Raw genomic sequence first — 19,190 nt, 5'->3', positions numbered from 1 at the left:
GGGAAAGTAAGTTAGAATCTCTGCTCTGGCATCCAACAACAACATATTAATTGAAAGATAAAGTTGGTCTGGAAAGAAGAGTTGTAAATGAAAGGCTTGCCTGTAAATTCCTATGACCATTATACAATCCCTATGAATTATAACAGGGCAGTATTTCTCAATGCCCTTTCTTCATCTTTGCACCAGAATTCCAGATCTTTCCAGGCTTCATTCTCAGATCTTCTACACTAGACTCTTTAGGGCGAAGACCAAGACTGACTTTTTAAATAAGCTTCCTCACTAAATGGATCACAGCACCAGGAATTGGCATCCTTTAGACTCATTTGTGTCAGGAAGTGTGAGGATGGTGCAGGACAGGACTAGGTTCAGATCTTCTTTTCACAGGGTTGCCTGACAACAACAACAATAGGTTGTTTTTGTAAGGAGTTCCTAGTGGTGCAAATGGCTGGCTATTACTTAAAGGTTAGTGTTATTCCACCAAGAAATAACTTAGAATGAAAAGAGCTGAGTATTTGCCTTTAAAAAATCAGCCACTGAAAATGCTATGGAGCACGGTTCTGGGTTGCCATGAATTGGAATCAACTTGACTGCAGTGCAGTTGGGTTTTATTCAAGGGACTCTTGGGTCACTTTCTTTAAGTAGTGTAGTGTCAAAAATCCTAAAAATTGGCTTTGCTAGCCATCATTTTAGCCCCTGTTGGGGTGGGATGAGGGATAATCTCCAGCCACCTTAACGGCAGACACATGGTCTTGCAATCATCAACAGCTATGGGACCAATGAGAGAGAGCCGAGAGAGTGTGAGAGAGCACGCATGAGAGTGCTTTCTCATGACGGTGGTAGAGAGAAGGTAGAGGCTGTGGCACTGCTGTGAAAAGACTGTGACAAAGTGTAAACAGAGGAACCCTGCATTTATGCTACAGTTAAAGGTTTTGCCTGCTGATTGAAGGAAAAGCTGATTTATAACTCCTCTGAGATAAAGTTTGCTGGACGATTGAAGAAACCAGAGGCTTTTTTGCATCTGTGTTGCTGAACTGAACCTGAACTGTCACTAACTGATGAATTATGCCTTACTAATCTGGCTTGGGACTGCTGGACTAAACCTAGACTGGCATTGTGTGATATTCTTTGCCTCTTCCACTCTCCAACCTAGTTCCATAAGAAACCCACAGCTGTGAGCAAAATCTGCAAGTCAACAATGAATTTCAGACCTGGATGACTGGCATAAAGAGGTTGAGGAGCATGTGGGGGTGTCTGACTAAGTAACTGTTTGCTGCTGTAGTTATTATGGATGAGGACAGTCCCCTTTCTTGAATTGGTTAAGTCACACTTGGCACCTCTCTTGTTACACTTGCTCTTTTTGTAAGTAGATAGCCCAAAGAGTTAGCATTTATTTATTTGGTGGTTCATTAAACGTTGTTGTTATATCTCATTGAGATAGAACCTATTCATAGTCAACCCTCTAGGGGAATTGTAGAGGCAGAAAATTGTATGGGCGGAGACTGCCCATCTTTAATCCACAGAGCACCTGGTGGATTCACACCTCATAACTTTCAGCTGGCAGCACAATTCCTTACCACTAAACCACCAGAGTTCCCTTAGTAAACAATCTCTTGAAATTTGGCCAAGCCTTCACAAACCAGGTTTTAGTTTGAAGTGGCTTTTCCAGATTAAGGGGTCTATTTAGGAAAACTGACCACCTAGTGCTTCCAACATTGTAGGAATCCTGAGGCCTCATGTTAAACCCTAGGGAGCTCACCATCCAAGCCTTGGTCCTGACTAATCATAAGACCTGCAAAGTAGGATCATGCTTTTTAGCATCCAGCTGGAACCTTTAAAGGAACTATATATATTTATGCAAATCACACACACCAGGGAGTCATCTGAAGCTGAAGGGAAAATTCTAGTTAGGGTCTGATTGGCTGGTTCCAGTGGAAATGCTGGGATTAATCTGACTGGAGTAATAGAACAAACCTTGGGACCAGAGCAAAACAATAACAGAACGCAGAAAATGAGCATTGCATAGCCCCTCCCTCCAACCTCCCTCCCACCTCCCATCTCCACTGTCATCTTTCCCTTGGCATTTCCTTCCTTCCCTCTCCCATTTCTCCTTCCCTTCAACAGTATGTGTTTTCTCTCATCTTCTGAGGTTGAGGAAAGTTTCAGTTTCAAACTTGTTTTCTGCTGAGCTTTGAGGAGCAAAGAGAAACCAGGCCTTTCTGCACTGGTTCACATGATGGGCACATGTGCTGGGCTTTGGATCCCAAATTCCCAGCATACGGCCTGCATTCCCATTTCAAATGAGCCAAAGGTACAGATCTATTTGAAAGACTAGCTCAGAATTGATGTCTTTACTGCCAGATGTTGGGCATTTAGTCATCCGGGCAATGACAAAAATAAAAGAAAAAAAATTAAGACTTTCCTTGCTTGGAAAGTTTTAAACCAGTTAGATAGTAATTCTTCTAAGGTGGATTTGTGGCTTACAGTAAAAGGGCCCCTTTCCTTGGTAGACAGGACCTTAGAGCAGAAGGCTATGCTCCAGCTCGCTCAGAAAGGCAAAAGGCAGCACTGTAAGATGAGTGAAAATGCAGATGCCAACCAAGGATAGGGACCTCTGTGACACAGTGAAGGCCTGTTCGTCTGAGTGTGTGGGCTGAGCATGTTTTCTATTAACTATGTATTGTTTCCAACACATACAAAATTATTCATCAGCCTGAAAAGAAATAATAGTGTGTATTTCAGTGGGCCTCAGAGCATAAACAGGTATAGGAGTGGGCTCTTAGATGGGACAGTTCACACAGGAGCACAGAGAACACCTCCTGGGAACCCAGAAGTGGAATATAAACAGAAAAAAACTATAGATCACCCCTCCCCTCCCCCCAGTGATGCATATGCCCTCATGTGCATGCTTGCATAGAAAAGATCCTGCAGCAATTACAGGGCAATTAAAGCTTACCATTGTAAGAACGAAAATTTCCTACAAATTTTATGTATTCATAAGTTGGAAATTCCTTTGGGTTCAAACTGCCTCTGAGAAGATGGCAATAAAATTCTAAATCGTTGTCAGCTGGACCATTAAAAGAAAAAAAGAGAGAAAGGAAATCATAAGTGTTATAGCTCCAGACTAAACAAGCAGTTCTTGTGAACATTTTCAGGCAGTCTTAGTCTGCACAGGGCCAGGGCCCTACCTTCCTCAGGACGGACTCTGGGACAGGGCTAAGAACTTCTGTGACACAGACTTTTCCTTCCATACTTCACAGACATCTTGCATTCCATATTTGGACCCAATTAGTCTTAATTTGCTCACAGATGTCGGTGGTTAGCTATGTCAGCACTGATTAGTTCCGGTGGTTTTCATACGGTATATGAAAATAAAGCTATTCTGAGACAGCGTCTCTCTTTAATTTAATCTTTTTTTGCTCTGCTGTGAGGTAACATCACATACACGGCAGGGCAAATTGCTCAGGGAAAACGGATTGGGGCTGGAACGAGAGCAAGGCGTCTCTGCTACCTTTGTTTAGGTGTAATTGTATCTGCTTCACTGAGTGACACATGTTTCACTGGGCACCAAGGCCAGCCCTCTATCCCGGATGCCAGATATTTTGAACCAAACTTAGAAATTACATAAAATCTGCACAGAAATTCCATAAATAACCAGATGACAGACTTAGGAGGGCAGTATTTGGGTATCTGACCCAGTTATTCAGTTTTCAGTTGGTTAGCTGGCATTATCCAAATCCAGCATTATTTGTCCAACAAGATCAGCAGATTGTTCATTGATTTTTTGCATTGTTTATTACAAAGAGGAGCTCATTAAAATGAAAATTTAAAATATCTCTTGCCATGCATGCAAAAGGGGTTATTATTCTTAAACTACAGGCTTTCAAATTTTCATCACAGAAAGCTAAACGGCTTACATATCTCGCACTCTGGTTTTAGCTTTAAACTGAAAATACACCGTTAAGAATCTGCTAAGTGTTCTGAGTCACATGGAAAATTATTCTTAAAATTAGTCCTCCCTTCTTAATTCATTCTAACCTCTTTTCAAAAGTAAAATTCATAGTTTTCGATCTGGTAAAAACCAGTCAAGTTAAACTTACATTTTAAGTATTCTGGGGACGAGGAATCTGTCACAAGCATATGGGAAGAAAGCATTTTATAGACTTCTGAATGTTCTTGTTCTGGAAGGAAATTTAACAAATTCTGATCCATGACATCTGACTGAAAAAGAAAACAAAGGGCAGAGGAACACACTCGCAAAGATTAAAAGAAAAAAACAACCCCAAAGATTGCACAATCATGACCATTCAAGACCCACTTCCAGAATGAAAAGTTTAAAATATGATCTGCCGGGAAACACTCAGTGTATCACTCTGAAATCTCGATTGCCTCAGTGGTCAAATGCTCGCCGTCCACGCAGGAATCCCAGCCAGTGCACCTCGCACTCAGGCACCACCATCTGTCAGTGGAGGCTTGTGTGGTACTGTGATGCTAAATTGCTTTCAGTAGAGCTCTAGACGAAGATCTGGAAGAAAGGCCTGGCAATCTGCTTCTAAAACTCAGCCAACAAAACCCCTGTGGGTCCTAATGGTTCAGTCTGCAACCAGAGTGAGAATGGTGTGGACTAGACAGGATTTTATTCATGAGCCGCGGTCCTCTCAAGTACAAGTAAATGGTTCACCCCTCCACTGTTATTATCTATAAGCACTATTATTGTCTATAGGCCCAAGAGTGAAGGAAGAGGTAAGCCTAACAAAGGCAGAGAGAAAGCAATGATATGAAAATGAATCGCTTCCCAGAGGTGTCTGATCTGGTTTGAAGGTCCCTGACCTTCCGCACCGTGGGCAACATTGCCCCCCAGCTGTGTCATGTGCTGAGATGACTGTGAGCAAACACTCAGTAAATTCCAGGTCTGCATAAATATTTTATAAAACACATGCTTGGTGACTGCAAACTGGTGCTAAGCAGGTTTCCTGCTTAAAAGTCTCTCATCACTAGAACTGGTTCTCCCACAGAACCGGTGCACTGTGAATATGAAACGAATGCTCTTGATAAAGTACTTGTCCATTACTAGAGTCACTGACCACATGGCTATTGGGTACTTGGCTTGTGTCTAGTGTGATAGAAGAACTGAATGTTTAATTTATTTTAATTAAAATAGACATAATTACATATGACTACCTTATTGAATAGTGCAGGTGGAAGCGTATAGTAGAGAAAGGAGATAAGTGCTTCCCTACCTCTTAAAAAAAAAGCCCCAACTGTATTTCATCAATTCTGACTCATGGTGACCGCAAGTGTGACACAGAAGAATCATCTAGCAGGTTTTCATGTCTATGATCTGTGGAAGTGAGTTACCAGGTATTTCTTTAGGTCTAGATTAGAGAGAAGCTCAAAGGAATTAACACTTGATCTTTGTGCAGGAGGAGCCACGGAGGGACCTTGAGGACCTGAGGTCAAGACTCTGTGCTGAAAGAACCTTCTAAAGGCCTGAGAGGGGAGAAGTGGCAACTACCAGGAGAGAGATGATGCTAAGAGAATGGTAGAAGACACGCAGTAGACTGATTCTAAAGCAACTTATTCCACAAGCTGTTTATTCGGCCAATATTTACTGAGAGCTACCATTTGGCACAAAGTATCGAATATGCCATGAACTATCAAAAGAACAAGCAAGTCTGGGTTGGAGGAAGTGTAACCAGGGTGGTTCTCAGTGGCAAGGATGGGAAGATTTGTCTCATATCCTCTGGAGGGACCAGACCTTAGAGAAAGACATTATGCTGGGCAAGGTGGAAGGTCATAAAAAGTGGAGTGACACAGTGACCACCCCAATGGGCTCGGGCATAGTGGAGAGCGTGCAAATACAGCAGGGAATGGCAGACTCTAGGGAGAAGGTGGGAGGTAGCGGCAAAGGAGAAGATGAGTTTCTGCAGTCCTGGTCATGTTCTATTTCTAATTTCTGTGATGGCTCTAAACAGACACACTTTTGAATACATGCTATATAAACACTGAAAGGCATAAAGAAAGTAAAACGTAACATACAAGCCTATGTGAGGTCCTTTTGATTGTGGTAAAATTTGAGCTGCAGTTTAAACCTGTTAGGACTCCATGTAGACAGAGCAACCCCCAGCTCCATCCTGGCCTGGGGTCCCTTCTGACATGACCACCTTATTAGGCTGTTCTCCAAAGAGGTTGAGGAAACAGCTGGGCTTGGAAAGGGAGAGGGATGCTTCTTGGAAAAATGTGTTTCATGGTCTTGGCCCTGCAGCTCCATGTTCCTAACTAAGCCAGGGGCACTATCTCCCCTCTCCGGTGACCTCATGTCTCTGCTGTGACCACTGACACAAGAACTTGGCCTCCACTTAGATACTTCAACCTTCTTCTTAAAGGAGCATTTCCCTGGGAACCAATGGAAACATTACTTTAATCTACAGATTTCTACAACTTGTGTTAAGTGCTCCATCACCAGCCACAAGGTTTGCTGTTAAAACCCACACAGGGGTTCCTTAGGAGACAAGCCCACAATCTTCTTCCCAGTCTTCTTCTGTCTCTATTAATCTGAACTGACTTCATCATAATGCTCAACATAGCAGGGCCCTGCCCAAATTCTTAAGGTGATTGTGAGGTCCCCATTTCCAAGTTCTGACTTTATTTGAAAATCACTTTCTGCTTCTTGAATTATTTTCTTCTGTCTTTCTCTGTGTCAAATTAAAAAAGAAAGTTCTAGTACATTTCATCAGATTAACAGCAGTACAAAAAAATCTGTCATGTGAGCTTTGGTCAGGTCTGAGTTTGCCGGAGTAAGAAGAGAACTTTAAGAGATACTTTAATCCTAACAGTCTTAAATTTCTGCTCCTCTTCATCTCCCCCTGTCATCAGTGGTGTCCCTCTACAGTCACACAAGGGACAGGGGCCCAAGGGCCTGGTGTGCACATTGGCACAGCTCATGGCCTCCCTGACCTGCCCACACCGAGCCCCTGTGCCGGCCCCAGCACCTTCCTACCAAGCTTCTTATCATCTCCATTTCCATCCTCATAAAGACTGACCATCACACTCCAGTTCTTCCTCCTCTCTTCTCCTAACCAGTTGCTTTCCTTTGAAAGTACTCCTTGCCACTCTGTCCTATACAGAAATCTGAGTGGTGTTTAAGTACATGACTCTGGAGTTAAAGAGTATGAATGAAAATCTCAGCTCCACTACTGTCTGGCTATGAGCGCCTGAGGGATGGAGTTACTGTCTCTGTGCCTCAGGTTCCTCATCTGTGAATTGTGTAAATACCTACTTCATAGGACTGAGACAGGGAACAACAGTGATTGAGCCCTTGCTCTGTGCTAGGCACAGGCCTAATGCTTCATATATATTAATGACTGCATGGTGCCTGGTACACACTAAGTGCTCCATAGATGTTGCCTCTATTGCTATTACTCCCTAATGATTTAACAGATGATACTCAGCTAAACATCAAGAAAACAATGGGACCAACAGGCAACAACATGATGGAGAAAGAGGGAAGCTGTCAATAATCACAGTTTACTCGAATCCACAGTCAACACCCCTGGTAGCAGCAGTCAAGATATCAAAAGATGTGTTGCACCGGGGAAATCTGCTGTCAAAGACCTTTTACAAGTACTAAACAGTAAGGATGTGCGTTTAAAGACCAAGATGTACCTGATGTAAGACGTGGTATTTTAAATTATTTCCTATGGCTCTGAACGTTGAATAGTGAATGGGGAAGAATGAAGAAGAATTGATGCCTTTAAATTGGGGTATTGAAGATGACTATTGAATATCCCATGGACTGTTGAAAGTAAGGGCCAGGGCTCTCCTTAGAAGAAAGGATGCTGAAACTTTGTCTCACATACTTTGGGCATGTTGTCAGGAGGGCCAGTCCTTGGAAAAGGACATCACGCTGGGACAGGTAGAGGGTCAGAAGCAGAGGAAACCTCTCAGCCAGATGGGGTGACACAATGCCTGTCACAATGGGCTTGAGCACGATGAAGGTGGCGAGGATGGGGCAGGGCAAGGGCCAGATCTGTTGGTCACAGGGCTGCGATTAATCGTAGTCGACTTGCTGACACCCAGCAATAAGTATTCAACTAATCAGAAATTCTGAAGATAATCTTGCACGAGCCTTCTGGACACATGCAGCATCAGTGGACAGGTGCTGAACAAGTAAGACTGAAACAAAACTAGACAGGAAAGAGAATTCCTAAATCACAACTCAAATCCTTTACCAAGAGGACATCAGTGCTGAGGGTTTGGCCTTGTGACCAAATGCACCAGGTTTGAGCCAGCACTTCTCAATTCCCGGGCCGCCTTGACTTTTCTATTCTGTCGTGTGTGTGTGTGTGTGTGTGTGTGTGTGTGTGTGTGTGAGAGAGAGAGAGAGAGAGAGAGAGAGAGAGAGAGAAAGTATAAAACCGTCCAGGGTGTTTGTGTCTCTCTGTGTGTAAGTGGTCAACCTGCTCAGCTGTTAACTGAAAGGTTGAAAGTTTGAGTCTACACAATGGCATTTCAGAAGTAAGGCCTGGTGATCTACTTCTATGCTGTCAAGTCAATACTGACTCAGGGTGACCCTCCATCAGGTTCTCAAAGTTATAACAGAAGGAGACTCCCCATCTTCTGCCAAAGATGGCAGCCTTTCGATTAGCAGGATAACATGTTATGGACTATGGCACCAGTGCTCCTGAATGAGCCACTGAGAATCCTATGGAGGGAGCATAGGTCTAGCCTCAAGCACATGGAGTTGACTTAACAGCAACTGAAATAACAGAGGTTTGACTCCCAGACCCTGCTCTTGGCTCAAGTAGATCAAGTGGATGCTGGCTGGACTAGGGAAGTGTGCAACCTCAATTCCTCTTCTCCACCTCTCAAAGAATGCAGGTGGATGCTGTAAAACAGATATTAAATGTGAGGACTGTTACTCCTGGCTCACCTCCACTGGGGAGAACACAGAAAAACTGACTGTCAGTGTGTGCACTAGGATCAACTTAAAACACTCAACTCACTGTTGTCGAGTTCGGACTGACTGACCGCTGACCCTCTAAGCAAGATTTTCAGAGGCTGTAAATTGACTGCCCACCTTCCTCCTGTACAACAGGGGGTGCCTGGGTTGGCAGCATAATATGCCCTTAGGCCACCAGAGCTCTGTGGACCTGTAAACAAATATTTAATAAGCATCCAGCTGAACCTACCATTTATTAATTCCTGTCTAGTTGATGTGACTCACTGTGACTCAATGTGTGTCAGAGTAGAACAAGGGGTTTTCAGTGGGCTTTTTAAAAAAATTTTTTTAGTTTTTATATTGGTTTACTTACAAAGTTTGTATACACTGATTTTCTCACTGGATCTTTCCCATTTCCTTTACCCACTCCTTCCTCCACCCATCAAATTGTGCAACACTATGATTACCCCCTGCCCATCCTCACCCCTCTGCTCCCACCCTCCCTCTTTGGGATCCTCATACACATTTTACTTCCTGTTTGTAGCTACCATAATGGTCTTATTGGTCCTTATGGGACTGAGTTAGTTCATTTAGCATAATGCTCTCCAGACCCTCCCAAGTTAGTTTGTGATTTTCAAAATCACTGCTCCTGTATTCTGCATAGCATTTAATCATGCGAATGTGCCATAATTTCTCAATCCACCCAATTGTGGTTGGACATTTTGGCTGTTTCCATGTTCTTGTGATGGTGAATAACGCTGCTATGAACATTGGTGCATTAAGTCTCTGTTTGTGCCTCAGTTCTCATTTTTTCTGAGTATATACCAAGCAGTGGAATAGTTGGGTCATACAGAATTTCTATGTTTAGCTTTTTGAGGAAACATAATGTGCAATTTTTATTTATTTTATTTTTTTTTTTTGAAGCAGACTGCTGGGCCTTTCTTCCAAGTTTCCTCTGGCTGTTGCTGTTAGATGCCTTCAAGTAGATTACGACTCGTAGTGATCCTATGAAGAACAGATCTGAACTTAGCCCCCCTTGTACCATTCTCATGACTTCTGATATACTAGAAGCCACTGTTACAGTCATTGTGTTGGTCCACCTTGCTGACAGTCTTCCTCTCTCCACAATTCCCAGCATGATGTCTTTTTTCTCCCAAGGACTGTCCATTCCTAACAACATTCCCAAAGTATATGAGACAAAATGTCATCATTCTTACCTGTAAGAGCAACCTGGCTGTACTTTCTCCGAGACAGACTTGTTTGTTCTTTGGACAGTCCACAGGATATTCAGTATTCTTCCCCAATGTCACAACTCAACAACTCAAATGTCTTCATTCTTATTCTGTTATCCTTATTCATTGCCCAACTTTCAGATGTATAGGAAATAATTGAAAAGGCCATGGCTTGCCATCAGTTGCACTGACATAATTTCTCCTTAACACTTCAGAGAGGTACTTGATGGCAGATTTTCCTAATGTATCATGTCTGCTGATTTCTTAACTGTTGATGCCAAGAGTGTTGATTGTAGGCCCAAGTAAGGTGAAACTGTTGACAACTTCAATCTCTTCATCTATCATGATATTGTCTATCGGTCCAGTGATGAGGATCTTTGTTTTCTTCATGGCGAGATGTAATTCCATATTGAAGACTGTAGCCTATGATTTCTGGAGCAATTGTTTCAAGTCCTCTGTATTTTCAGCAAGCAAGATTATGTCATCTATATAATGCAGGTTGGTGATATATCTTCCTCCATTCCTTATAGAAGAACACATTCTTCTTCATAGAGTCCAGCTTCTTAAATGATTTGTTCAATATACAGATTGCATAGGTTTGAAGAAAGGATACAATCCTGACATCTTTTCAGATTTTAAACCATGCAGCGTTCCTGTGTACTGTTTGGACAGCTATTTCTGGTCTCTATACATATTTCATATGAGCACAATGAGTATCCTGGGATTTCCATTCTCTAGGTTAGCCATAATTTGTTATGATTCATATTGTAAAATATCCTTGTATTGCCAATAAAATGCAAATAAACATCTTTTTGGTATTCTCCATTTTCAGCCAAAATTTATCTGACATCACCAGTGATATTCTTGTGCCACAGCCTCTTCTAAATCCACATTGAATTTCTGGTGGTCTGCTATCAATGTACTGTTCTAGCCATTTTTTAATAATCTTCTACTTGCATGTGATAGTAATGGAGTCAGTGTCATTTCTGTTTGTGAGCCTCCACAAGTTAGAAATGGATGTGTAAGGCAGTCCAAAATTGCTCTGCAATTTTAAATCAGAACTCTCGGTTTTCCTTTTAAGTTTCCCTCTGCCACGTATAACAATTGGGTCATCAGATAATCACAAGAGCACAAAGTGGAGCAGTACAATTACTGTTTACACAGACAGCTCTGGGCTCCTGCATCTGCTTCCCAGGGCCATCAGGAAAGCCACATTTTATTACTTTTAGTCAGTGCCTATTACTGCCCAATGCTTTCCATTTCAACAGAGAACACCAAGTTCCTCCATGAAAGAGCTCCGTCTCCCACTTCTCCCCAACTGTCTGTGATCAGCAAAAAGTTAGCTGGGCTGATCCTGATGGAGATGCTTGTGCACTTGTCACAGGGGCTCTTCTGAGACTGAGATGAGGGACAAGGGGAAGCTTCTCTTTCGTACTCGCTACACAGTGAGGCCATGCCTATTCTGAAAGCTCTGAAGTGCAGGGAGGCAATGACCTTGCCCACTGCACCCTGGTTTCAGCAAATGGGCTGAAACACAAAAATTAGATGTGGGCATGGTGCAAAGATATCTAGGATAGGGAAAAAAGCCTTTCCTGGGCTATGATCTTCTGATCGGGGGTGGGAGGGGGGATGGGAGGCAGCATCTTTGAAAGAAAAGATTGGGGGAGATGGTTTATGAGTTAAATATGAGCTAGGATGATATGGACTGGAAAAGCTGGGGTGATCCTCTCAATAGAGATAGCAGATGCCCACAGAGCAAGGTGATGCTACAGAGAGCAAACCACAAGTCCTCATAACAGGCCTGGTCAACAGTGGGAACCCAGGGCAAGCTGGTACTCCCTCATCACACACATTAGTGGCCCATTCACTGACATGTGGGGCTGAAAGTGTTAAGTGGTTTGGTTGGGCTTGCTGGGAGGGGGAGGAAGAGGACACGTGAACCCAAACAGTCACAGGATGACCCTTGTGGTGCTGTCACTTAGGGTTGAGGCCCTGTAGGAATAAATCGGGATGTAGCAGAAAACAAAAAAGTAGAAGAGGGAGATCCTACAGCAGCCAGGAACATATTTCATAACTCAATTCCTCTGGACTCAGTGGGGTTACCAGAGAACCAGCAGGGTTTATGCAGAGAGGAGGAGACAGGCAAAGGGGGGGGGCAAGGGAACAAAGGGAGGGAGTTAGTTATCATTGCTTTTCAACTTGCTGTCCTCATGTCCACTTTCTACAGGTGCAAGATTTGTCCTTGCCTCCCTGCCGGCCCCAGTCCTCATCATTCTCCTAGGCTTTCATCATCCAACAGTGTCTCCCCAGAATACTTCAATTCCCAGGCATCTCCCCTATACTGAATGCTTACCACTTGGAATGGAAACCCAAGAGAACTTGGGCATTGCCCCATGAGCCCCACTTGGGGCAAATGGTCAGTGCTGAATGGACAGGAGCAGGTTTTTCTCTCAAGGACATGCATCAGGCTCTGCAAAGCCTCTCAGCTCAGCTAGCCGTGCTGGGACTCACTCGTGAGTCCGTGGCTTCTATGCCACTCTGACAAAGGATAAGATTTATCCATCTTCTCTATTCCAGGTCTTGCTTTGCTGAATTCATGGCACCTCCAGAAGCCCTGGTAGTATAGTGGATAACATGTGTCACTGCTAATGGAAAGGTCAGTGGTTCTAATCCACTAGGTGCTCCATAGGAGAAAGATGGACAGTTTCCTCCTATAAGACTCACAGCCTCAGAAATCTGATGGAAAATCACTCTGAGTTGACCTGACGGTGGTGAATTTTTAGTGTAGATTGTTCTTCACCAAAATCTATCTGCCAATTTGTGTATTGTGGCAGTTTGCATGCTGCTGTAATGCTGCGAGTTATACTATCAATACTTCAAATACTAGTGGACAATATTTTAAATGTTCATGGTGGACTGGTTTCAGCAGAGCTTCTGACTAAGAGCAGGAAGAAAGGCTTGGTAATGTATTCCCACTATGTAGCCAATGAAATCCTAAGGATCACAACAGAGCACTGTGAGACATAGGGCCAGGAGACAGAAGGCACTCAAAACACATAGGGACTCTATGAATATATACCAGCAAGTGTGTGCCTCTGACCAGGGCACATCTGGATCCTTGACCTCTGTTTGGTCCTGTCCTCCAGGACTTGGCTCCTTACTGCCCCCTTATCTGCTACTCCAAAACAGACTTGCACACATCCTGACCTGAGATCAGAGTGATTCTTAAGAAAACAATGATAAATGTGCCCAGGTAAAGGCCACTGGAGGAGAAACTCACCGGTAAATGGCCAAGGAGAGGCGTGATACTGTCAGAAACATAGATGATGCTGCCATCTGTTGTCACCGCGATGATGAAGCCATCTAATGCCTGTGGAAAAGGCAACATTTGAAAGCTCTTTAGTAAGCTTTTCCTGGCGAAGCGTGCCATCAAAGCAAAGGACTCGCTTTATTACACTGCCTTTGTTCTGGAATCCTCAGAGTAGTACATCAATAACCACACAGTGCCCTGCAGGCTTCCACATGGGATGCTTCCTTACACAGAATTCGTCTAGTCCAGGACAACTGAATGCAGAAGCATTAGAAGGCTTGGTGAAATTTACCAACCAGAGGCAAAAACCCAGCCTTGAAAATTACCTACGTGTTTCAAGGACATGCTGAGTCAGAATCACCACAGTTACCATTAAAAGATGTCAGTAATATCTCATGGTTCTATCCCCTTACCATGGAGATCACTTTAAGTTCAGCAGTAAACACTGAAAGATATTAAGATTGAGCGAATCTGGCTACTAGGCAAGGTAGATGTCTGCCTGTTTCTATTATATTAGGAGAGATAATTACTAAAGGAGCTGTTTTGGGTTGTTGTTGTTTTTTTTTTTAAAGGAGCTGTTTTTAAAGAACTTCCATACTATTTATTCCACAAAAGTTAAAAAAAAAAAAAAGATGGGAGGATATTTTGTAACTCAACTGGCTCCAGAAAAGTATCTACAGAGTGCTTACTATGTGCTGGATACACTGTTCTAGGTAGTTACAACTAGAAGATGCAGTCCATTAACTATCCAATTCTGGTGATGTATTTGTAAAACACAACTAAGGGTTTAGTTCTATAACCCAGACCACATAAATCAGCAGTGAGTGGGACTGTGCTAGCAAATGGCTCTCCACATGCGCTGGTGAGATGAAGAGCATGAAAACAGTCCATCTTCCCAGAGCATCCATCCTGCTGGGAGTAACATGCTCAAATGGACTTCCACTGCAAGCCATCAGCGGCCTTTGGCTGAGTCGATCTTTAAAACTGTCTGCTTTAGGGTGAAAAAAACCCAAACCCAGCCCTGAAATATGTGCTTAGAAGGCTCTGGTACATTATGTATGCCACCATCTAGATCCTTTTAGGGTTTCAGCCTGGAATGGTGTGGCTAAATCTTCTGGAGCAAGGATCAGAAGGAATCTCCTAGTGGTCTCTGGAGGACGCCAACATAGACAGAATCCTTTTCACCAGAGAAATAATAGCTAGGCTCATTTATTATATTGATAAACATGATGCAAGATTGAAAAAAGTGCACTAAAGCACATTTCTTAAACTGACTTTATTTGGGAGGGGTCATATTTGTTGCTCTCAAATAGGGGCACATTTCCCGCCTAGGGAACACTTGGCAATATCTGGAGACATTTTTGGTTGTCACTGGAGATGGGTGTTACTGGCATTTAGCAGGAAGGAATAAGGAAGCTCTTAAATAGCATTTAACCCATAAGATGGTCCTCTCTAAGAAAGGGTTTTCTAAATCAAAATGTGTTAAGGTTGAGAAAGCTTGGATTAGATGTATGAGAAAAGTTATTTCTTTCCCCTCAAGTGTTTTTCTAAACTTGTTTTGAAGTCACATATGTAGCCCCCTCTGGAGGTGAACTGTTCAGAGGTGGGTCATGGCGTCAGCTGAAGCTTTCTGGAAGCAGCAGACTGGGAGACTAGGAAAAGCAAGAGTAATAATACAAATTATCCTCTCATACACTGAGCTCAAGTCCCTCTTGAATTCTTAAAGCCAGTGGGTGTTCAAAAGTTGAAGGTATTTATAGACAGAAGATAACTTTCCATCAGCTCATTGGCATTTTCCATCAAATGTATGAGAACTGCACTGAGTCACTGCTTTAGGAACACTTGCTATGGCTGTAGAAGTCCCACCAGCATCGTCTGAGCGAATCAACAGAATGTGATTACAAGTGATGTAACCATGTCTTCCCAAAGGTGATGCTGCCAGGGGCTTTGGAGATACTATCAAAGAAACCATAATAGTGCAGAACTGTACATGAAGCCACAACCTTGCCGCCAAATCCCTAGTGTTCTCTAGAGCAACCTTTGGGCTAAGAGAGAAGATTGCTGTGGTTCTTCTGAACATTGTTCAGAATGACCACAAACCCCTCAAGTCCCTGGATAAGAAAAGCTTTCTCCTCCTCTGCATCAACCTGTTCAAAGGCAGATTGCCTTAATTTTCACCAGTTTCTGGTGACAAGCTGATGCTTTAAACAGCTTGGCTGGCCTGCAACCAAGTCACTTTTGTTATTTCAAGCTTCACAACTGGAAGTGTTTTCCTTGAGTCTCATTTTGCGTCTTTTGGGAAATCGGGTGTGGGGACTCGAACTCAAAAGGCACCAGTAATTCTTCAAGGCTCTTTCCTGGCACAATCCTCATTGAAAAAGGAAAACATCCTGATCTACCAAGATGTGGCATTTAGATTCCTCATCTTCTTGGAAATGGCTCTGTAAACACTATACAAATGTGCAGCTTTCATAGAGCACACCTTGTAAAGGAACTCTACAGGGGGAAATGATGACACAACCCCTCAGAGGGGACAACATCCAGGCTCAGGTCCCCAGAGAGAAGATACTAACAAGGTCTGTTTACTTGTTGTTGGGTTTGTATGTCTAACAGAGTGGATATAGTCAGAGATGAATCAAACAAACCAGTTAGTGCATTTCATGCAACTCAAGACTTCCATTCAGCCAGGAGACCCATCTGGCTGTGAGGGTTTGATTTCATATCTGATTCAACCATCTAGAGCTTTTTTTTTTAAATTAATCTTTAGATCTGCTGTGAGGAGTTGATACTGGGGGCAGGGGTAAGTGCGTCAAGAATAGCTTTTTTTTTACCTATACAATTCTAAGCTAGTCTTTCTCTAGAAATTCCAGTCTTTTGAATCTCAGCCCTGACTTCTAGACCATATCTTTACCCATTTTAAACACAAGAACCTGGTTTTCAGAGACACTTTTTTTTGGGAGAAAAATATAAATCCTCTTTATTATGATATACTCCTTAACAGAGCAGCGTGTTACAGGCAGGGCTGCTAACCACTGTCTACAGTGTGGACCTACTAGTCACCCTGAGGGAGAAAGACGGGCCTCCTTCTGCAAAGATTCACCCTCTGAACCTGACAGAGGGTTGCCATGAGTCATAAACAACTTCATGGTAAATGGGCTGCCATTTTTGTTACTTTGTTTTATTGTACAATGGCAGTAAACACTTTTGATACCTAGAAACTCCCAGGGGTTCGGTGGGGATGGATTGTTTCATTTTCTTTCTTCAGCAGACTTAAAAGGGAAATAGGGTGGGCCCTCTAGGGTCATGCATTTTACTTACTTTCCTAAAAGAATGAAAAGATAAAACGACTTATGTAAAGCAACATAATGAGACATTAATTCAAGATGATATTGTACAAACTGCTTTAAATGAACACACTTAAAATGCATTGCTTCTGGAGAAAGTTCTCTTATTTCCTTTAAATATAGTTCCTATATAGATTTAAGTAGCTTTCATTTTATGCAAATGCTCATTAATGTTTTCATACTTCATAATATTTGGACATCTTCATTCTGGCATTTTCTCACTCAAGTACTTTCTGTTTTCTGCATAGTTAATCTATGTAAATTGAAGTTTACATCAGCCTTACAGAGGCAGTGGAGCCCAGATATAGAAAGATTCAGGAAAACCAGAACTGTGACAGAAACCTGTCAGGGGAAGGAAACACCAATATTTTCCACGACTAGAGACAAGACGGAAGTGGTAAAACGGCACCCCATTGGGGGCCGAAAACTTGTGCGAGCTGGAAAAACAAAGTCTGCTCTGCTGAGTTCGGCTCTCACAGGCTTGACTGTATATCCCAGGAAGCAATCTCCAATCCCTGCAGCAACCAATTCCTTATTCTGAACTCATTTCCCAGCTTCTCTCCTCAATCAAGCGCCCAGGCAGGCACATCTGGGTCTTCCTCCCCATCTCTGGGGCTTCCCTGCACCTCAAGACCAGGTGCTTGGCTGGCCCTATCCAATCAGAACGTCCGCTGGGTGTCTCTATGGAGAGTAATCCAAGTTCACCTATATCTAAATATACCATGGTGAGGAGGACTGTGTGTCAGGTCACCAGGGCTTTGACAAACACAGGCCAAGGACAGCACCTGGGAAGAAATAGGAGCCTGTTACTCAGTGCAGGGAGGGATTAGCTTGGGTGGAGAGGCACAGGGCGCACTCACTCGCACAAGCCATGCTGAAGTAACATGAGCTCATGCTAAAAGCATAACTTGGAAAGATTTTTATCTTCCAATTGCATTTCTATGAAGGGGAAAAATGCCATAATAATTGCATTCGAAATGGGCAATTCTTTGAGTCAAATGACAGCACAAGGTGATGTAATTTTCTTCCCTGCTTCCTCTTGCTCTGGCTCCCTCCAGCTCACACCCACCCCCTGCCACACCATTAGGAGGTAGTGGGGTGGGGGGGCTCTCCTTGCAGGGACTGTGGCAACAGAACACTAGCATAAGCACTTCGGGACTTCTGGCTTACATGGCCCAAGTTGGTTGCCAAAATCTAAGCAAAAACATTGCAGAACCTCCAGACCTCTTTCCTGGGTCAGAAATGACTGTTTCTTTTGGACACAGTCTTATCTAGAGCCAGTAGCCATGTTTTAATTTGCAACTTATTAAACTAATTGGAAAGCACATCACCTCCAACATCAGCTGAGTGAATTCTTCATTACTGAGGAAGGAAGGTTTCCAGTCCTGTTGGATGTCACAGATATCCGTTTGTGCTGAGACTTCTAAAAAAATACAGATAAGCATTTATGTTCAATGGTAACCAGGCAGTGGAATTAAGAAATGAAGCACACATTACGTCTGTGTAACTTATTGAAACCTTCTGTGTCATCCTATTAAAGGAGCTTTATAAGGAAGTACATTAAGCCTCATTTTCAGGGTTGGGACATTGAGATGGAATGTGCTTGAAAACACTTCTTGATGTTCTCACACCCCTTTAATGAGGCATCTGGAAGAGGGAAACCCCACCCTCTGATTGAGTGTAGTACTTGTCACTTGCAGGTGGCACCATGCCTGCAAATTTTTATGTGACAAACTCCAACACCAGCCACTGGAGTTAGGGAGTTGCCACTTACCAAGGCAACAGAAGCAAAGACTGGGATGGCGTCACATCTCAAGTGATCTAGGTGAAGCCAACACTTCAGAGAGCTGAGATTGTTTTTTTTTCTACCTGGTAATAGTGAATAACTAGTCAAAATTCAAGGAACATTTTATGTGTGGCAAATGTCCACACAGAATATGATATATGTATTTTTTAGTACCTCTTGGCACTAAAGGATGTATAAGGTGCTATACAAATACACAATATTTAGTTACTTTTTTGGAGTCACTGGATGGTATGACTTGGGGGTAGGCTCTGGTGGCCCAGTGGGTAGGGAGCTCAACTGCCAACCCAAAGGTGAATGGTTTGAATCTACCAGCTGCTCCAAAGGAGAAAGACGGGCAGTCCTCTCCTGTGTAATTTACAGCCTCTGAAAACCCACTGGAGGGTCAGCTATGAGTTGCTTCTGACTCTACAGCAATGAGAGAGACAGAAATAGAGAGGAAAGGAGAAAGAGAAGAGAGAGTGTGAGACAGACACGGGGGAGGGGGGAGGATATATATATATATATGGTACAGATGGTCCATGTGCTTGAATGTTAACCAAAAGTTTGGAGGTTCAAGTCC

The 19,190-nt window shown here is 43.1% G+C and overlaps 1 protein-coding gene across 1 annotated transcript in view; it reads right to left on the bottom strand.

Moving 5' to 3' along the window:
- NPAS2 (neuronal PAS domain protein 2) overlaps positions 1 to 19,190 on the bottom strand; it is a 122,461-nt gene that overhangs the window by 86,666 nt on the left and 16,605 nt on the right. Inside the window, exons 3-6 of the mRNA XM_006887859.1 lie at positions 18,156 to 18,247; positions 13,451 to 13,540; positions 4,098 to 4,218; positions 2,954 to 3,064 (exon numbers count right to left, since the gene is read on the bottom strand). Of these exons, the coding sequence (XP_006887921.1) occupies positions 2,954 to 3,064; positions 4,098 to 4,218; positions 13,451 to 13,540; positions 18,156 to 18,247 (414 nt within the window). The remainder of the gene's footprint in view (positions 1 to 2,953; positions 3,065 to 4,097; positions 4,219 to 13,450; positions 13,541 to 18,155; positions 18,248 to 19,190) is intronic.

The sequence above is a fragment of the Elephantulus edwardii genome, unplaced genomic scaffold (assembly GCF_000299155.1).
Source record: "Elephantulus edwardii isolate Elephantulus edwardi_28Jun2011 unplaced genomic scaffold, EleEdw1.0 scaffold00062, whole genome shotgun sequence".
NCBI classification, from domain to species: domain Eukaryota; kingdom Metazoa; phylum Chordata; class Mammalia; order Macroscelidea; family Macroscelididae; genus Elephantulus; species Elephantulus edwardii.
The sequence above is the reverse complement of the archived record's forward strand: the minus strand, read 5'-3'. Positions and strand labels throughout refer to the sequence as shown.